General features: G+C 46.6%; 1 protein-coding gene across 1 annotated transcript in view; it reads right to left on the bottom strand.

Moving 5' to 3' along the window:
• LOC140200588 (calcium/calmodulin-dependent protein kinase type II subunit alpha) overlaps positions 1-21,546 on the bottom strand; it is a 269,935-nt gene that overhangs the window by 13,740 nt on the left and 234,649 nt on the right. The window contains exons 9-13 of the mRNA XM_072264124.1: positions 15,594-15,688; positions 13,310-13,432; positions 6,346-6,429; positions 2,688-2,730; positions 31-71 (exon numbers count right to left, since the gene is read on the bottom strand). Coding sequence (XP_072120225.1) covers positions 31-71; positions 2,688-2,730; positions 6,346-6,429; positions 13,310-13,432; positions 15,594-15,688 — 386 coding nt within the window. The remainder of the gene's footprint in view (positions 1-30; positions 72-2,687; positions 2,731-6,345; positions 6,430-13,309; positions 13,433-15,593; positions 15,689-21,546) is intronic.

Below are 21,546 nucleotides of genomic sequence, written 5' to 3' on the forward strand. Positions count from 1 at the left end.
GGGAAAAATATGGTGAAAATCCAGACTCACCTTCACTCCATCAGCTTTCCTGTTTCCTGAATTCTTCCCGCCTGTAGACAGACAGAATTACGTTACAGTCATAGTCATTAAGGCTGTGAGAAGTAGAAGCAGAATTAGGCTGCCTGTCGAACCTTCACCACCATTCCATCATTGCAGACTTACTATGCCTCTCAACCCCATTCCCCTGTCTTCGCTCCATAAGCTTTGACACCCTGATGAATCAGGAACTTACCAACTTCCATCTTAAATATACCTCTGTCAAGATGGCTGACTAGGTTGGCCAGTTCGTCCTCTTTTCCTGCAAGTCCATCGATATCGTCAGCAAATCTTTGTGATGTTTGTGATGTTCCTCCCTCCAATGCTGACTGTGCCCACATGATCTTCAAGGGAACACTCATGATTCGTTCCAGGAAGACGATGAAGAGAGTGGGGGAGAGGAAGCAGCCCTGACGGACTCCTACAGAGGTATGGAACCACTCCCCGATGGTGCCCTGAGCAGGTACTGCACTGGATGCCTTGGTGTAAAGCTGATGGATTTTACTCACATTTACACTTCCACAGACATACACACAAAAATGAGGACAGCCCAGTGGCACAGCGGGTACAGCTGCTGCCCCACAACCCCAGGGACCCGGGTTTGATCCTGACCTCCAGTGCTTTCCGTGTGGGTTTTCATGTTCTCTCTGTGACTACGTGAGGTTCCTCTGAGTGCTCCGGTTCACCTCCTCCCAGAGATGTGAGTTAACCGACTGCTGCTGATTGACCCCAGAGTGTAGAGTTATAGAGTCATAGAAACAGGCCCTTCAGCCCATCTAGTCTGTGATGGTCTGCCTAGTCCCATCAACCTGCACCCAGATCATAGCCTTACAGAGGGGTCTGCATTACGACCGAATCTTTTTATGTCATTTGTCAATGATTTGATGGAATGGAGATGGAATTGATGCAGACTTTGGGGAATTAGTACCTAACCTATTCAACCTTCCCCTACTCAGGTCCTGGCAACAATCTTGTAAATTTTCTCTGCACTCTTTCAGCCTTATTTACACCTTTTCTGTAGGTGCGTGACCAAAACTCACACAATACTCCAAATTAGCCCTCACCAACATCTTATACAACTTCAACATAACATTCCATCTCCTGTACTCAATATGTTGATTCATGAAGGCCAATGTGCCAAAAGCTTTCTTTATGATTCTGTCTACCTGTGATGCCACTTTCAATGAATTATGGACCTGTACTCTCAGATCCCTTTGTTCTACCACACTCTTCAGTTCATTGTGTAAGATCCATCCTTGCTGGGCCTACTGAAGTTCAAAACCTCACACTTGTCTGCATTAAATTTGAAATGGCATCTTTCAGCCCATTTTTACAGCTGACCCCAGTGTAGGAGAATCAAAGAGTTGGTGATGTAAGCAGGTTGCAGGGAAGTTAGGAATGAACTTGCTATAAGAGCCAGCAGACTCTTAGCATTGTCAATCATGTTATACTGCTTACTTTTTAACTTGTGTCATAAAAGCACCTTATCATTTGTCAAGTTATTATATTTCTTTATGTGTTATGTGTGTGAGTTATATCTATAGAACATCAAACATAGAACAGTACAGCACGAGAACAGGTCATTTGGCCCACAATGTTGTGCTGAACTAACTAAAAAGCAAAATTGAAAACACCCAAACACTAATCCCTCCTACTGACACCATGTCCACATCCCTCCATCTTCACTACATCCATGTGCTAATCTAAACGCCCTGAAAAGCCTCTAACGTATTTGCCTCTACCAGGCATTCCAGGCATGCACCACTCTCTGAATAAAAAAAACTTACCCCTCACATCCCCCTGGAACCTACTCCCTCTCACCTTCAAAGCATGCCCTCTGGTGTGAGACACTTTAAAGCTGGGAAACAGATACTTCCTGTCCACTGTATCTTGTGTCTCTCATAATCTTGTAAACCTCTATCAGTTCTCCTCTCAGCTTCCAGCGCTCCAGAGAAAACAACCCAAGTTTATCCAGCCTCTCGCGATAGCACATGCATCCTGGTAAACCTCTTCTGCACCCTCTCCAAAGCCTCAACATTCTTCCTATAGGGGGAAGACCAGAACTGTACACAATACTCCAGATGTGGCCTAACCAGAGGTTTATAAAGTTGCAACAGAACCTCCTGCCTTTAAACTCAGTGCCTCGACTAATAAAAGTAAGCATAGCCTCTGTCAAGGAGCTTTGGACTTGGATCCAAAGGTCTCTTAGTTACCCCTTGATCTGGAGGAACATTGTTTCGTTTGGTGATATACATGTGTACGGTTGTGTGTGGGTTATATGTATTGTGTTGTGCACCCTGGTCTGGAGGAACATTGTTTCGTTTGGTGATATACATGTGTACGGTTGTGTGTGGGTTATATGTACTGTGTTGTGCACCCTGGTCCAGAGGAACATTGTTTCGTTTGGTGATATACATGGGTACGGTTGTGTGTGGGTTATATGTACTGTGTTGTGCACCCTGGTCCAGAGGAACATTGTTTCGTTTGGGGTATACATGTGTACAGTTGTGTGTGAATTATATGTACTGTGTTATGTACCGTGGTCTGGACAAAAGTTGTTTCATTTGCTGGTATACGTGTATGGTTGAATGACAATAAACTGAACCGTGTCCGGGACAGGTTTGCCTTACCTGAGAAGTTGCGTGTAGCTAGCATAGTAGTGAGTATCGCACCCTAGAGAGAGAGAGAGAGAGCACAAAGTTCATTCAGGACTGTCACTGAGGTGACTCCACTTCTGAGAGAGACAGATCTAAAACTGGTCGGCACTGCTGGAGGCTGCGAGCTTCAGTCAGTGTGGGTTCTGCTACCAGGAAAACTGTAAGACCCCCACCCAACCATCACTCTTTCCTCCCGACACCTTCACTCACCTCCCCTTCCCTCAAACAGAACCCCCTTGTTGCTGCGTCAGATCTGACAACTCGAATCTTGTTGATAACTGAAACTTCTGTCCAAGTCTCGATAATGCTTTACATCAGGGAGAAGATACAGGAGCCAGAAGACACACACCCAGCGTTTCAGGAGCAGCTTCTTCCCCTCCACCATTAGATTTCTGAATGGACAATGAACCCACGAACACCACCTCACTATTCTGCTCTACTAATATTTTTATATACATTATGATTGTAATTTATAGTAATTTTTATGTTCTGCACTGTACTGCTGTTGCAAAACAACAAATTTCACAACATAATTGTGAAGTTTATGCTACCAGGGCAGTGTCTTGGTACCGAATGGGTCAGTACAACATTATTACTGCTGAGGGTTTCAGAGTTCAGAGTTCAATTCCAGCCTCCCCTTAAGAAGTTGCTTCATCCTTCCCGTGAATATGTGGGTTTCCTCCGGGTGCTCTGGTTTCCTCCCACAGTCCAAAGACATACTGGTTAGTAAGCTAATTGGTCATTGTGAATTGTCCCGTGATTAGGCTAGGGTTAAACAGCTGGGTTGCTGGGCGATGCCGCTGATTGGTCTGGAAGGTCCTGTTCCACACTGTAACTATAAAAATAAAATAAAATATACTGTTGCTGCAAAGTAACAAATTTCCCTGACACGTCCCTGATAATAAACCTGAGTCTGATTCCGTAGGGAGCTCGGAATGCCGTGGATGAGATTCAGATTCCATAGGGGAGATCATATGGAGGATCCGGAACGCCGTGGACGAGATTGGAAGACTATGTACGGCAGGCAGATAACACTTCATTACTGAAGACAGGGAAGAGCAAGAGACCAGGAAACCATTGACCTGTTGGTCTAGATACCACTGTGGGAAAGTTATTGGAATCTGTAATTAAGAACAGGGTGAATGGGGACTTTGAGAAATGTGCAGTGATTACAGGAAATGAACATTCCTTTGCAAAGACTGGGCTATATTTAATAAACCAAACTGAATTTCTGGAGGAAGGAATGAACCCATTTGATAGTGGGCTGTCTGTGAATGTAATTTGTCTGGATTTCTGCAATACATTTAGTAAAGTTAACAAACTGTTAGATTAGTGGAGTCACATACCATGGACAGAAGCCTTTAGAGCAAGTGGGAAGATGGGCAAAAGGGTTGGCATGGGCAGGATGGGCCAAAGGGCCTGTTTCTGATCTGATCATCTCCTCAAGGCTGGCAGGGTGCAGATATGTCTCTCCCACAGGAGGTGTAAGGCACTCCTTCTCTCCGCTAGCCTACAGGTCACCCTTGGGCAAGATGTAGCACCTGCTTAGCCCCCCATCAGGGTCACGTGAAGCCATGGGAGCAGGTGGTGGATGGTCGTAGAAATAGCTGGTGCAAATCACAGGTCCTGGTAATGCGACCACTGACGCCAGGTGGACGACCTCTGAAGATTATTGATAATGGCTGGGGTCACCCATCTTGTAAAGTCACTGCCCAGAAGGCAGCGATGGTAAACCACTGCTGTAGAAAAATTTGCCAAGAACAATTCTGGTCCTGGAAAGACCATGATCGCCTACATCATAGACACCGCACATAATGAACAAACTATACTTTATTCTTTGTGGTGCTATTACTTTGTGTTGGTGTGTGGGTGTTTATACGTACCGTGTTGTGCACCTTGGTCCCAGAGGAACATGGTTTTGTTCTGTGGTATGTGTGTGTGTAGGGCTGAATGATGATAAACTGGAACTTGGAACCTGAGGCCTCATACCAGGCTGTGATGGAACTAGTCAGAATGCTTTCTACATAGAAACTTGTAAGAAGCCTTGGTGACGTACAAGATCTCCTCAGACTGCTAACAGAGTTGCTAGTGCGCCTTGCTGACAGTCTCTGAAGTGTTGATAATGGCCGGGGTCACCTGTCCTGTAGAGACACTGCCCAGAAGAAGGCAATGGCAAACACTTCTGCAGAAAATTTGCCAAGAACAATCATGGTCATGGAAAGACCATGATTGTTCACATCATACGACTCAGCTCATGATGATCGAATGAATGAAACCTCCGTAACTCTATGAGGGAGACCAAGTGGAGGAAGCCCCTCTTTGCCCTGGGCTCTGGCAAACCCTCGGTGTGGGGAATGGGGGTGCGGGACTGTTGGCTCACAGCTGCAGAGATCCTGCCCTGTGATGCTGTCTGTGTGTGTGGAACTTGTACGTTCCCCCTGTGACCCCTCTCCAAAGAGCTGCGCTTTCCTCCCAAAGACATGTGGGTCCAGACGAGGAAGCTGTGGGCATGCAATGTTGGTGCACAGGTCAGTGGGTTAATTAGCCACACTAAATTGTCCCCAGTGCATGGGATCTGGGGGGACATGATGGAAATGAGGAGAGAATGAAATGGGATCAGCGTAACTGGGTTGCACGGACTCAATGGGCCAAAGGGTCTGCTTCCGTGACGTAAGCCTCTTCCTCTTCTTCTCCATTGTGTACGCTCAGTGTTAGGATCTCACAGAAAACATAGCAGTCAGCGCAACACTTTACAGCACTGTCTGTAAGATTGGGGTTCAATTCCCACCGCTGTCTGCACGTTCTTTCCGTTAGCGCGTTGGTTTCCTTCGGGTGCTCCGGTGTCCTCTCACATTCCAAAGACGTACGGGTTAGGGTTATTCACCATGGGCACGCTATGTTGGCACCAGAACCACGGCGACACAGATGGGCTGCTCCCAGCACATCCTCAGACTGTGCTGGTCGTTGACGCAAACGAGACATCTCACTGTGTGTTTTGTGTACATGTGACAAATAAAGTTGATTTTTTATCTTTAAGAGTTGGCGTGTGGCCTAGTGATCTGAAGGTCGCTAGTTCGAGCCTCAGCTGAGGCAGCGTGTTGTGTCCTTGAGCAAGGCACTTAACCACACATTGCTCTGTGACGACACCGGTGCCAAGCTGTATCGGCCCTAGTGCCCTTCCCTTGGACAACATCGGTGGCGTGGAGAGGGGAGACTTGCAGCATGGGCAACTGCCAGTCTTCCATACAACATTGCCCAGGCCTGCGCCCTGGAAACCTTCCAAGGTGCAAATCCATGGTCTCACGAGACTAACGGATGCCTATTACTATTATCTTTAAGAATGACTCTCTGTGAGGCAATGGAGAGCCTCTCCAAACCCCTTCCTTTAAATCTTCTCCTCTATCTGTGCTACTTCTAATGGTATCAGCCTTCTTCCCTCCAGGGAAAGCAAGCCCAGCTTGTCCAACCTCTTCCCAGAACCACAGACCCCTGATCCAGGCAACGTCCTGGTGAATCTCCCTTGTGCTCAGTGGAACCATATCCTTCGTGTAGTCATAGTGACTGGAATTGCAGACGGATCTCCACGTGTGGCCTAACCAGGTTTTTGTGAAAAAAGGTGGACATAACTAACCTTCAGCTTCCTCCGAGCGTTGAACTTCTTTAAGCAGTCGACCGTCTCTTGCCGGTGCATGCAAGAGGCCACTGTGGCCCGATGCTGTGGACAGACAGAATATTTTCATTAAGCCTGGGTCAGGCAGTCATCAGTTCCGATCCCACCCTTGAACCCTGATGATAAACTGTAAATGGGAAAAAGACTGTGACTATCCACCTTACTGATGCCCTCACGATTTTACAAACCTCTATCAGAACATCCTTCATTTTCCTATGCTCCAGGGAATAAAGTCCATGGGATGAATATGGATTAGGGGATCGAGCAGTTAGGTTCAGCTAATTGGACTCACTTTCAAGGATTCTTCATCTCATGTTCTCAATATTTGTTTATTTATTATTATTATTTTGTTTGTTACTTTTCTTTTTGTGTTAACACAGTTTGTTGTCTTTTGCACTTTGGTCGTTTATCCATCTTTGTTCTGTACAGTTTTTCATTGATTCTGTTGTGTTTCTTTGAACTTATTGTGAATGCCCACAAGAAAATGAATCTCGGAGTTGTATTTGGTGATACATGTGTATTTTGATAATAATAAACTTAAGAGATTCTGCAGATGCTGGAAATCCGAGCAACTCACACAAAATGCTGGAGGAACTCAGCAGGCCAGGCAGCATCTACGGAGAGGAATAAGCAGTTGATGCTTTGGGCCGAGACCCTTCGTCAATACTGAGAAGCAAGGGAGAAGATGCCAAAATTTGATAATAAATTTACTTTGCGCTGTTATGCACTCAATGCAGTGTTCTAATAAAATGATCTGTGTGGATGGAATATAGAACAACTTTCTTTCCTCTGTACCTCAGTATATGTGTCAATAATAAACCAATTTATTAATTTCCATCTTGGGCAATGGGTTGGTTCTGTTGCTTGGGCTGGAGCATGCCTGCCATCTACTGGTGGAAGGTGGGATACATGGGGATTTCAAGCAACACACATCAAAGTTGCTGGTGAACGCAGCAGGCCAGGCAGCATCTCTAGGAAGATGTACAGTCGATGTTTCGGGCCGAGACCCTTCGTCAGGACTAACTGAAAGAAGAGCTAGTAAGAGATTTGAAAGTTGGAGGGGGAGGGGGAGATCCGAAATGATAGGAGAAGACAGGAGGGGGAGGGATGGAGCCAAGAGCTGGACAGGTGATTGGCAAAAGGGATATGAGAGGATCGTGGGACAGGAGGCCCAGGGAGAAAGAAAATGGGGAGGGGGGAAGCCCAGAGGATGGGCAAGTGGTATAGTGAGAGGGACAGAGGGAGAAAAAGGAGAGAGAGAAAAAGAATGTGTGTATATAAATAAATAACGGATGGGGTACGAGGGGGAGATGGGGCATTAGCAGAAGTTTGAGAAGTCAATGTTCATGCCACCAGGTTGGAGGCTACCCAGACGGAATATAAGGAGTTGTTCCTCCAACCTGAGTGTGGCTTCATCTTTACAGTAGAGGAGGCCGTGGATAGACATATCAGAATGGGAATGGGACATGGAATTAAAATGTGTGGCCACTGGCAGATTCTGCTTTCCCTGGCGGACAGAGCGTAGGTGTTCAGCAAAACGATCTCCCAGTCTGCGTCGGGTCTTGCCAATATATAGAAGGCCGCATTGGGAGCACCGGACGCAGTATATCACCCCAGTCGACTCACAGGTGAAGTGTTGCCTCACTGGGAAGGACTGTCTGGGGCCCTGAATGGTGGTAAGGGAGGAAGTGTAAGGGCAGGTATAGCACTTGTTGATTGCTGGATTGCTGGGTTTTTACAAGGCACAAGGGCCATTCGCAAGCTCTGTTCATGAAGGTTTGAAGGGGGTGGGTGAAGCTTTGTGTCCAGTGTAAAGGGTTGAAGGCCAGGATGATCTCTGGACAAGACACAGTACAGTATCATACTGCTTTACAGTACCAGCGACGAGGGTTCAAATCCCACTGCTGTCTGTAAGGAGTTTGTACGTTCTCCCCATGACAAATAGGTTTCTTCCAGCGTATGCGGTTTCCTCCCATATTCCAAAGGTGTACGGGTTAGTAGGCTAGTTGGTCACGTGGGTGTAATTTGGCTGCACGTGCTTGTTGGGGTAGAATGACCTGTCACTGAGCTGTATCTCTAAATAAAATACATAAGGCATATGGGCTGTGCCTTTTTCTCTCAGCTCCCATCGGGCAGGAGCTACAGGAGCCTGAGGTCCCACACCACCAGGTCCAGGAACAGCTACTTCCCTTCAACCATTCGGCTCTCGAACCCAGTAATCACATCATCAGCACAGCACCACTGGGAGAACTTTGCACTGCAATGCTCTTTCTTCTATTTCATTCTAATTGTGTTTTTTTTTGTTCTAAAATTGCTCATAATGCTAAATCTGTATGTTTCCTGTGACTGCTGTTTATCCGACGCTCTGTGCCAGTGATGTTACTGCCAGTAAGTTCTCCATTACACCTGGGCACACCGGTACAGGTGTAAATGAGGATAAACTCAGGTGACACGGAGTGTAGCGGTTAGTGTAACGCTTTTACAGCGCCGGCAATCGGGGCTCAATTGCCGCCACAGTCTCTAAGGAGTTTGTGCGATTCCCCCAGGAGCACGTGGCTTTCCTGTGAGTGTTCCGGATTCTTCCCACATTCCAAAGATGTACGGGTCAGGGTTGGTATATTGTGGGCATGGTACTTTGGCGTCGGAAACATGTTGACACTTGTGGGCTGCCCCCAGCACATCCTCAGACAGTGTTGGCACCGACGCCATATATTTTAATGTACATTCAAAGTTCAAAGTAAATTTATTATCCAAGTATATAGATGTAACCATATCTAACCTTGAGATTCATTTTCTTGTGGGCATACTCAATAAATCCTGAATCAAATAAAACCATAATAGACCACATCAAATCAAGGTCATCTTTATCATTATCATTATATCTTTACTTTGACTTAGTCTTTTCCCGTGCTCCCCCGGGATTTCTCTCAGGTTTTGTCGGTGCTGAGATTGGCGTGGAGACTGCAGACAGGACAGCAGTTTCCCCAGGTGGTGGGGGTCCAGAACCTCTCCCGTCCCCATTGATGATGCAAAGATCATCACCAGAGGCTCAGCAATCTCCTCCCTCGCCTCCCACAGTAGCCTAGGGGTACGTCTTGTCCAGTCCCGGTGGCTTATCCAACTTGATGCTTTCCAAAAGCTCCAGCACATCCTCTTTGTTAATATCTTTATGCCCAAGCTTTTCAATCCGCTGCAAGTCATCCCTACAATCGCCAAGATCCTTTTCCATAGTGAATACTGAAACAAAGTATTCATTAAGTATCCCTGCTATCTCCTCCAGTTCCATACACACTTTTCCACTGTCACACTTGATTGGTCCTATTCTCTCACGTCTTATCCTCTTGCTCTTCACATACTTGTAGAATGCCTTGGGGTTTTCCTTAATCCTGCTTGCCAAGGACTTCTCATGGCCCCTTCTGGCTCTCCTAAGTTCATTCTGAAGCTCCTTCTTGCTAGCCTTATTATCTTCAAAATCTCTATCATTGCCTAGTTTTTTGAACCTTTCGTAAACTTTTCTTTTCTTCTTGACTTGATTTTCAACAGCCTTTGTACACCATGGTTCCTATACCCTACCATCCTTTCCCTGTCTCATTGGAACATACCTATGCAGAACGCCACACAAATATCCCCTGAACATTTGCCTTATTTCTATCGTACATTTCCCTGAGAACATCTGTTCCCAATTTATGCTTCCAATTTCCTGCCTGATAGCTTCATATTTCCCCTTACTCCAATTAAACGCTTTCCTAACTTGTCTGTTCCTATCCCTCTCCAATGCTATGGTAAAGGAGATAGAATTGTGATCACTTCCTCTAAAATGCTCTCCCACTGAGAGACCTGACACCTGACCAGGTTCATTTCCAAATACCAGATCAAGTACAGCCTCTCCTCGTGTAGGCTTATCTACATATTGTGTCAGGAAACCTTCCTGAACACACCTAACAAACTCCACCCCATCTAAACTCCTTGTTCTAGGGAGATGCCAATCAATATTTGGGAAATTAAAATCTCCCACCACAACAATCCTGTTATTATTACAGCTTCCCAGAATCTATCTCCCTATCTGCTCCTCAATGTCCCTGTTACTATTGGGTGGTCTATAAAAAACACCCAGTAGAGTTATTGACCTCTTCCTGTTTCTAACTTCCACCCACAGAGACTCTGTAGACAATCCCTCCATGGCTTCCTACTTTTCTGCAGCTGTGACACTATCTCTGATCAGCAGTGCCACACCCCCACCTCTTTTGCCTCCCTCCCTGTCCTTTCTGAAACATCTAAAACCTGGCACTCTAAGTAACCATTCCTGTCCCTGAGCCATCCAAGTCTCTGTAATGGACACCGCATCATAACTCCAAGTACTGATCCGCGCTCTAAGCTTATCTGCTTTGTTCATAATGTTTCCTGCATTAAAATAGACACATCTCAAACCATCGGTCTGAGTGCATCCCTTCTCTATCATCTGCCTGTCCTCCTTCTCATACTGTCTCCAAGCTTTCTCTATATGTGAGCCAACCGCCCCTTCCTCCGTCTCTTCAGTTTGGTTCCCACCCCCCAGGAATTCTAGTTTAAACTCTCCCCAATAGCCCGAGAAAACCTCCCCACCAGGATATTGGTCCCCCTTGGATTCAAGTCCAACCCATCCGTTTTGTACAGGTCACACCTACCCCAAAAGAGGTCCCAATGATCCAGAAATCTGAATCCCTGTCCCCTGCTCCAATCCCTCATCCATGCATTTATCCTCCACCTCACTCTATTCCTATAACTCACTGTGGCGTGGCACAGGCATTAATCCCGTGATTACTACTTTTGAGGTCCTGCTTCTCGACTTCCTTCCTAGCTGCCTGTAGTCTGTTTTCAGGACCTACTCCCTTTTCCTACCTATGTCGTTGGTTCCAATAGGTACCACAACCTCTGGCTGTTCTCCTTCCCACTTCGGGATATTCAGGATTTTATATTCTAGTCCTCTTGAAATGAATGCTAATATCACATTTGCCTTCCTCACCACAGAGTCAAGCAGCAAATTAACCTTTAGAGAATCCTGCACAAGGACTCCCAAGTCCCTTTGTGCCTCAGTTTCTTTATTTTTTCTCTCCATTTAGAAAATAGTCAACCCTTTCATTTCTTCTACCAAAGTGCATGACCATAATCTTCCCAACACTGTATTCCATCAGCCCATTCACCCAATCTGTTTAAGTCCTTCTGTAACCTCTCCACTTCCTCAAAACTACCTCCCCTCCACCTATCTTCATATCATCTGCAAACTTTGCAACCAAGCCATCAATTTTATCATCCAAATCATTGACATATAATGTAAAAAGAATTGGTCCTAACACAGACCCCTGTGAAACACTACTAGTCACTGGCAGCCAATGAGGAAAGGCTCCCCTTATTCCCACTGTTTGCCTCCTGCTAATTAGCCTCTGCTTTATCTATACTAGAATCTTTCTTGTAATATGATGAGCTCGTAGCTTGTCAAAGGCCTTCTGAAAATCCAGGTACAGAACATCCACCAATTCTCCTTTGTCTATCCTGCTTGTTATTTCTTCAAAGAATTCCAGTAGATTTATCAGGCAAGATTTTCCCTTGAGGAAATCATGCTGACTACGGCCTATTTTATCAAGTGCTTCCAAGTACCCCGAAACCTCATCCTTAATAATTGACTCCAACATCTTCCCAACCACTGAGGTCAAACTAACTGGCCTATAGTTTCCGTTCTTCTGCCTCTCCCTTCTTGAAGAGTGGAGGGATATTTGCAATCTTCCAGTCTTCTAAAACCATTCCAGAATCTAGTGTTTCTTTAAGGATCATTTCTAACACCTCCATTATCTCTTCAGCAACCTCCTTCAGAACTCTGGGGTGTACACCATCTGGTCCAGGTGACTTATCCACCTTCAGGCCTTTCAGTTTCCTAGGAACCATCTCTCTCGTAATGGCAACTTCTCACAACTCATATCCACGACACGTGGAACTTCCATTATACTGTTAGTGTCTTCCACAGTGAAGACTAATGCAAGATTCTTATTCAGTTCATCTACCATTTTGTTTTCCCCCATTACTATCTCTCCAGCATTGTTTCCCAGTAGTCTGATATTTACTCTCGCCTCTTTTTTACACTTTATGTATCTGAAGGTCGTTGTTAAAACAATGAGTTCACTTCAAGCAGGGACATTGGTGCCAGCAGGGAGATTTGGGAAGATTCTGAAATGCTAGGTGGGAGTGGGTCTTGTCTCGGTGCTGACCCTGTTCACAGAGGGAAATGTTTTGCCATGGGATGGGAGGAGTTGGGTTGACGTCCCTCCCTACCCACCTGGGCAACAGCCGGCCCAAGGATGCAACCAGACAGGCGAGTTCACACATCCTACGATGCACTCTCAAACCAGTCAGCAGCTCAGGGAATCAATGATTGAGAAGGTCACCTTGCACATTCAAGAGATCTTACTGAAGAATTTATGCCCACCTCAAGGGACAGAATTTACCATCACCGACTCTTTCCCCACTTACTCTCTCCCCACCAACTGAATCCCCTCCCACACGGCACACACTTTCCCCCATCACTTTCTCTCCCATCCCACACCCCATGGATACTCTCCCCCATCATCAACATCCCCCACCCACTGAGTCCCCTCCCACAGCCCATGGACATTCTCCCCCATCACTGACCCTCCTCACCCACTGAATCCCCTCCCACAGCCCACAGACACTCTCCCCTCTCACAACCCTTAGGATAGTCTCCCACATCATCAACTCTTCCCCACCCATGAATCCCCTCCCACAGCCCTTCAGACACTCTCCCACGTCACAGACTCCCCACACCCTCTGAATCCCCTCCCACAGGTATTTTCTTAATGACTCTCCCCAGCTGCACCCACAGGGTTGCCTCCCTGTCAGACACCAGGTTGAAGACACCGCCGGGTATCAGACATACCGAGATCCAGGGATGTTTAAGGGCCTCCGCTGCAGTGATGCGTTTGGCAGGGTTAATCGTCAACATCTTGTTGATGAGATCTTTGGCCTCAGGTGTCACAGTGTCCCACTCTGGAGACGGGAACTATGGAACAAAAGAGAAACAACAGCAAGCTACCACAGGCTGCCTTGTCTCCCCTAGCAACCAGCAGGCCCTGTGTGGTGTGAACTGATACAGCGGGGCCCCCTGCCGAATGGAGATGGTGAGGGTGCGGAAAAGGTTTTCAAGGGCACGGCCAGGCAGCATCTTTATTCCTTGAAGCACAGGAGAGTGGAAAAGACCCAAGGTTTGATTGATATAAGCATCAGGCCGAATTGGAAAGGTCGGGAATAAGGTGGATTGAGGTGGCAGAGCCCAGGCCCGAAAGCAAGGAACAGAGGTCTGGATAACTTAAGTGCTGGACCAGATTGAAAAGATCAGGGTGTTGGTGCTGAAGGCGAGCGACGGGCTGGTTCAGCTTGCGGCTTCGCGAGGTTTACTCGTCTCGGCGCTGAACTGAGCCTGTGGCCTGCAACTAACGGGCTCCTGGATCAGCTGCTGCCTTCACGGCTGTGGACTCACTTTACTGAACTTCAGTTCTGAATATTACTTGTATTGTTTGCACGATTTGTTTATCTGCACATTCGGTGTTTGACGGTCTTCTTCTTTGAAATGGGTTCTATTGTGTTACTTTGTTTTGTGGCTGCCTGCAAGAAGACGAATCTCAAGTTGTATACATGTTTTGATCATGAATGTACTTAGTAGTTTGCAGGAGAATGAGGGGTGACCTCTCAGAAGTTTATGAAATCATGATGGATGTGCATAAGGTAATATTTAGATTAATAGGCGTCTTGTTTGGCACAGACTTTGTGGGTTAAGGGGCATATTCCTGCGCTGTACTGTTCTGTGTTCTGTGTTTGAGGTTCTAAGTTATTAATTACTATGTTCTATGTTCTGTCCTATGTTCTAACTTCCGTATTCTGAGATCTATGTTCTTGGAGGCCAAGTTGTTGGGTATATTTAAAGCGGAGTTTGATAGGTTCTTGATTGGTCAATGTGCCAAAGGTTAAGGGGAGAATGGGGTTGAGAGGGATAATAAATCAGCCATGGTGGAATGGCAGAGCAGACTTGATGGGCTGAATGGCCTAATTCTGTTCCTATGTCTTGTGTTCTAAGTTCTTTGTTCTGGTTCCATGATCTGCCCAGGCAGAAAGGCTGATGGCCTGGAGATGGGGTCTAGTCACAAAGGGGGGAAGTCTTGATGCTGGGGTAATAGCTCATACCAACGATCCCAGCGGGCAGGAGAGTGGCGTAGCTGGTAGAGGCGTCACCTCACTGTTCCAGAGGCCCGGGTTTGATCCCAACCACCACAGTGTTTTTGTACAGTTTGTACGAACTCCCTGTAACCATGTAGGTGTCCCCTGGGTGCTCTGGCACCCTCCCACTGTCCAGCAACATGGCTTAATTGTCCCTTGCGTGTGGATGAGAGGGAAATAGATGGGGGAGCTTACAGGGTAAATTAGTGATGAAGTGGCCTTGGGTGTTGTAAGGAGATAGACCACTAGCTGGGGAAAAAGCAGAGAGTGGTCAGGGGCTGAGTGACCACTAGGGTTGCCAACTTTCTCACTCCCAAATAAGGGACAAAAGTAGCAGTCAAATACGGGACACCTGGGTTTACCCCGAGGAAGACTACCATGACCATGAAGCCTTGTGCGGGCACTTGTGTGCACATGCGTGACGTGCGCATATATGACGTGTGCATGCGTGTACGTGCCGGATTTTTCCACAAATCGGTTTTGGCTTAATCTTCCTGACTACACTGTACATACATTATTTCTACTTTATATAGGCTGTGTATTTATCATATCATTCCTGCTTTTACTATATGTTAGTGTTATTTTCGGTTTTATGTGTTATTTGGTATGATGTGGTAGGTTATTTTTTTGGGTCTGGGAACGCTCAAAAATTTTTCCCATATAAATTAATGACAATTACTTCTTCACTTTACACCACGTCGGCATGAAAGGTTTCGTAGAAACGCTCTACCTTAGCGGGGGAAATACGGGACAAGGGCGGTCCCGTATGGGACAAACCAATTTAGCCCAATATATGGGATGTCCTGGCTAATATGGGACAGTTGGCAACTCAAGTGACCACCAACCCACTGTGTTACTGGGGACGGGACTGGTTCCGATGTCTCAGAGACCGTGGCAGATAGGCTGTCCCTCCCCAGTCTGTGGACCACTCACACCCATGCAACACTCACATCGTAGGCCCCAGCTTTGATCTGCTGGTAGAGTCTGTGCTGGTCCTCATCCCAGAATGGAGGGTAACCAACCAGGAGGATGTAGAGAATGACACCTGGGGAAGGAAGAAGAATAAGAAGGTCAGCTTTATTCGTCACTCGTTCATCCTGCTATAGTTGTATGGTGGAAAGTGTGCTGACTGGCTGCGTTACGGCCTGGTCTGGGAACACCAATGCCTTTGAGCAGAAAATAACTACGATCTTTGTAAGGACTTTTTATCTTGTTATTTCATGCTCATAATTTGTTGCTATTTATTTATTATCTGCATTGGCACAGTTTGTTTACAGTTTACAATTCCTGATGTTTACAGTTACTGTTCTATAGATTTGCTAAGTATGTCTGCAGGAAAAGAACCATATGGTGACATATGGTATATGTACTCTGATAATCAATTGCACTTTGACTTACAGGGAAAGAGCATGAGCGATCACTGATCAGGTTTTGTATGTTCTCCCGAATGTACCTGTCTCTACCACCACCCCTGGCAGGGCATTCGACACACCCACCACTCTGTGTAAAAAACCTACCTCTGACATCACCCCCCCTATACTTTTCTCCAATCACCCTTACATTGTGCCCTCTCATGTCAGCCATTTCTGCCCCGGGAAAAGTCTCTGACTGTCCACTCGATCTATGCCTCTTATCATCTTGTACACCTCTAACACGTCACCTCTCATCCTCCTTCACTCCAAAGAGAAAAGCCCGAGCTCACACAACCTACCCTCATAAGACATGCTCTCTAATCCTGGTAGATCTCCTCTGTCTTTTATATTTTTTATTGTAATCGATAGTATGTTTTATGTCCTGCACTGTGCTGCTGCTGCATGGTAGCTTAGTGGTTAGCACGATGCTTTACAGTACCAGCAACCCAGCTTCAATTGCTGCCATTGCTTGTAAGGAGCTTGTGTGCTCTCCCCGTGACTGCGAGGGTTTCCTCTGGGCACTCTGGTTCCCTCCTGCAGTCCAAAGAAGTACCAGTTTGTAGGTTGTTTGGTCAGTGTAAAATGATTAGGCTAGGGTTACCTCAGCAGTTGCTGGGCAGTGAGGCTCAAAGTGCTGCAAGGGTCTGTTCCACGCTGTCTCTCAATAAAATGAAAAACAAACACCAACAAGTTTCATGACATACAGATAGATTAGCTTTATATGTCACATGTACGTCCAAACATACAGCGAAATGAGTCAGCAACAAGTATCTCGTTTTGGGTGCCTTTGAGGGGGATGACCTGACAGGGGACGCCAACGGTGACCGGGTCTCTGGCACTGAGCCTGGCGCTGTTGTGCAGGAGGGAAGGAGGGAGAAGAGAAATGCAGTAGTCGTAGGGGATTCCACAGTCAGGGGAACAGACAGAAGATTCTGTGAGCCTGACAGAGATACCCGCATGGTGTGTTGCCTCCCAGGTGCCAGGGTACGGAATGTCTCAGATCGGGTCCAGAATATTCTGAAGGGGGAGGGTGAGCAGCTAGTTGTCTTGGTACATGTTGGTACCAATGACATAGATAGGAGAAAGGAGAAGGTCTTGAAGAGAGATTTCTGGGAGTTAGAAAGGAAGCTGAGAAGCAGGACCTCCAGGGTAGTAATCTCGGGATTGCTACCTGTGCTATGTGCTAGCAAGGGCAAGAATAGTCGGATCAGGCAGATGAATGCATGGCTGAGAGACTGGTGTAGGGGGCAGGGCTTCAGATTCTTGGATCATTGGGATCTCTTCTGGGGGAAGTATGACCTGTTCAAAATGGACGGGTTACACCTGAACCCGAAGGGGACCAATATCCTGGCGGGAAGGATTAATAGAGCTGTTAGGGAGGGTTTGAACTAATTTGGCAGGAGGATGGGAACCGGAATGATAGAGCGGAGGAAGGGGAAAACAGAAATAAATCTAAGATAGTGAGCAGTAAAGATGTCAGGAAAGACAGGCAGGTGATGGGGCAAATTTGCAGCCATTGGGATGAGTTGCAGTGCAATCAAAGCGAAAGGTACCAAATACTGGACTTAAGGTGTTATACTTAAATGCACGCAGCATAAGGAATAAGGTGGATGATCTTGTTGTACAGCTACAGATTGGCAGGTATGATATTGTGGCCATCACTGAGACCTGGCTAAAGGATGCATGTCTCTGGGAGCTGAACGTCCAAGGATACACGATGTATCGGAAGGATAGGAAGGTAGGCAGAGGGGTAGGCGTGGCTTTATTGGTAAGAAATGATATTAAATCATTAGAAAGATGAAAGGTGCGAAAGGTGCAGAATGTTTATGGGTTGAGCTAAGGAATAGCAGGGGTAAAATGACCCTGATGGCAGTTATTTATAGGCCTCCAAACAGCTGCAGTGATGTGGACTACAAATTACAACAGGAAATAGAAAAGGCTTGTCAGAAGGGCGGTGTTATGATAATTGTAGGGGATTTTAACATGTGAGTGGATTGGAAAAATCAGGTCGGCACTGGATCTCAAGAGAGAGAATTTGTAGAAAGTCTACGAGATGGTTTTTTAGAACAGCTTGTTGTTGAGCCCACTAGGGGATCGGCTGTACTGGATTGGGTATTGTGTAATGAACCGGAGGTGATTAGAGAGATTGAGGTGAAGGAACCCTTAGGAGGCAGTGATCATAACATGATTGAGTTCACTGTGAAATTTGAGAATGAGAAGCTGAAATCCAATGTGTTGGTATTTCAGTGGAGTAAAGGAAATTACAGTGGCATGAGAGAGGATCTGGCCAAAGTTGACTGGAAAGGGACACTAGCAGGAAGGACGGCAGAGCAGCAGTGGCTGAAGTTTATGCAAGAAGTGAGGAAGGTGCAAGACAGATATATTCCAAAAAAGAAGAAATTTTCAAATGGAAAAGGATGCAACCATGGCTCACAAGAGAAGTTAAAGCCAAAGTTAAAGCAAAGGAGAGAGCTGTCATGGTCTGGTCCGTGAAGTCTGCATTCTGGTTCACAGTCCAGTCCGTGGACTCAGGACTCTGGGTCTTCCAACTGTCCCTTGTTTTGGTTGAGTTAATCATAGGCACCTGACTCCCATCTTGGGGCTTGGAATATAAGTGGTCTTGGGGATGACTGTGGGCTGCTGGTTTGTCTTGTCAAGATCTGGTGGGTGCAACCTGCTGGTGGAAGGCTGGGGTGGCCATTTGTCATCTTTGGGCTGTGTTGGAGAACCATTGCTTCATGGAGCCTTGCTGTCAGTAGTTGGAGCTGTTGCTGTGGTATGGATTTAGCTGTTTTCTGGGCCAGCTGAGTGGCTGCCAGCCACTCTGAGCTAGGTAGGGATCTGGTTGTTTCTGCAGCCAGCTGAGGTTGCTGGCCAAACTGTGACTTGGAGCTACCCTGATGCAGAGATGGAACTGTCTGTCGTTCTTTGGTGTTTGTCTCTTCTTGTCCTTGCCTCCATGGGGTAAGTCAAGCTGTTCTGCTGTTGCCCTGTAGGGGATCTGTCTTGTCTTGTCCTCGCCTCTGTGTGGTAAGTCAAGCTGTTCTGCCATTGCCCTGTGGGGGGATCTGTCTTGTCCTTGCCTCTGTGGGGTAAGTCAGGCCATTCTGCCGTTGCCCTGTGGGGGGATCTGTCTTGTCTTGGCTTTGCCTCTGTTGGGTAAGTGCGGCCGTTCTGCCGTTACCCGATGGATGTACCTGTCCCACCTTGGTGTGGAGATAAAGTTGAGTCCCAGCTTGTCTAAGGATAAGTCCTGGCTCTATGTCTATGTACTGTCCAGTCTCACATTAGCATCATGTTAAAGATGAGTCCCAGCTTTTCGAAGGATAAGTCCGGACTCTATGTTGATGTACAGTTCCCAGTCTGTCTCTGAGCTCCAGCCTCCGCATTCCAAGACTCAAGACACCAGCCTGCAGCCTCCAGCCTCAAAACCCCCCAGCCTGTCTCCAAGCTCAAGTCGCAAGACCCCAGCCTGTCTCAGAGCTCAAGCCGCAAGACCCCAGCCGGTCTCAGAGCTCAAGCTGCAAGACCCCAAGGACTAACCCTGACAAGACCACATAATTATAACATACAGTTACGGCTGTGCAAAGCAATACCATAATTTGATAGTCTTTGATTTGTCCTGTTTTTTTGTGATATCACTCTGGAGGAACATTGTATCATTTCTTAATGCATGCATTTCTAAATGACAATAAATGAGGACTGAGTGTCCTCATAATCTAATCTAATCTAATTAGTCTTTTTAAAGCTTCAGCATTATCTCCTTCCTTTTATATACTTTCCCCCTTGAAATAGATGCCAAAATTACATTAGTCTTCTTCATCCCCCCCCCCACCCGCACCCACTCAGCTGGCTTCACTTAACACTTTCTGGTTTGTACTCCTTTTTATTCTGGTTTCTTCCCCCTTCCTTTCCAGTCCTGATGAAAGGCCTTGGCCTGAAACATCGACTGTTTAATCCTTTCCACAGATACTGCCTGATCTGCTGAGGTCCTCCAGTATTTTGTGTGTATCATTCTGGATTTCCAGCATCTGCAGAATCTCTTATGTTGGGGTAAATGGGTCAGTTCTCAGATATACAATCTGACTGGTTGCGTCACAGCCTAGTACGTAAACACCAATGCCCTTGAACGGAAAAGCCTACAAAAAAGTAGTGGATACTGCCCAGTCCATCTCAGATAAAGCCTCCCCACAACTGAGCACACTACAAGGAGCACGGCCACAAAAAAGCAGCATCCGTCATCGAGAACTCCCATCACCCAGACCACGCTCTCTTCTCACTGCTGCCATCAGGAAGGAGGTACAGGAGCCTCAGGACTCTCACCACCAGGTCCAGCTGAGGCTTTATAAGACATTGGTCAGACTGCACTTGGAGTATTGTGAGCAGTTTTGGGCCCCTTATCTAAGAAAATATGTGCTGGCATTGGAGAAGCTCCAGAGCAGGTTCATGGGAATTATTCCACAAACGAAATGGTTAATGTATGAACGCAAACAGAAGGAATTCTGCAGATGCTGGAAATTCAAGCAACACACATCAAATTTGCTGGTGAACGCAGCAGGCCAGGCAGCATCTCTAGGAAGAGGTGCAGTCGACGTTTCAGGCTGAGACCCTTCGTCAGGACTAACTGAAGGAAGAGTTAGTAAGAGATTTGAAAGTGGGAGGGGGAGGGGGAGATCCAAAATGATAGGGGAAGACAGGAGGGGGAGGGATGGAGCCAAGAGCTGGACAGGTGATTGGCAAAAGGGATATGAGAGGATCATGGGACAGGAGGCCCAGGGAGAAGGAAAAGAGGGAAGGGGTAAAAAAACCCAGAGGATGGGCAAGGGGTATAGTCAGAGGGAGAAAGAATGTGTGTATATAAATAAATAACAGATGAGGTACGAGGGGGAGGTGGGGCATTAGCGGAAGTTAGAGAAGTCAATGTTCATGCCATCAGGTTGGAGGCTACCCAGAAGGAATATAAGGTGTTGTTCCTCCAGCTTGAGTGTGGCTTCATCTTTACAGTACAGGAGGCCGTGGATAGACATATCAGAATGGAAATGGGACATGGAATTAAAATGTGTGGCCACTGGGAGATCCTGCTTTCTCTGGTTAATGTATGAGGAACGTTTGATGGTTCTAAGTCTGTACTCACTAGAGTTTAGAAGAACGAGGGGGGATCTCATTGAAATCTATCAAATATTGAAAGGCCTAGATAGAGTCGATGTGGAGAGGACGTTTCCTATAGCAGGGGACATCAATGAGGAAGAATTTCATCACCCAGAGGGTGGTGAATCAGTGGAATTCATTGACTTAGATGGCTGTGGAGACCAAGTTATTGGGTATATTTAAAGCAGAGGTTGATAGGTTCTTGATTAGTCAGGGCATCAAAGGTCACGGAGAGAAGGCAGGAGAATGAGGTTGAGAGGGATAGTAAATCAGCCATCATGGAATGGCAGAAAAGACTTGATGGGCTGAATGGCCTAATTCTGCTCTGATATCTTATGGTCCC

Source organism: Mobula birostris, chromosome 7, assembly GCF_030028105.1.
Source record: "Mobula birostris isolate sMobBir1 chromosome 7, sMobBir1.hap1, whole genome shotgun sequence".
Lineage (NCBI taxonomy): Eukaryota > Metazoa > Chordata > Chondrichthyes > Myliobatiformes > Myliobatidae > Mobula > Mobula birostris.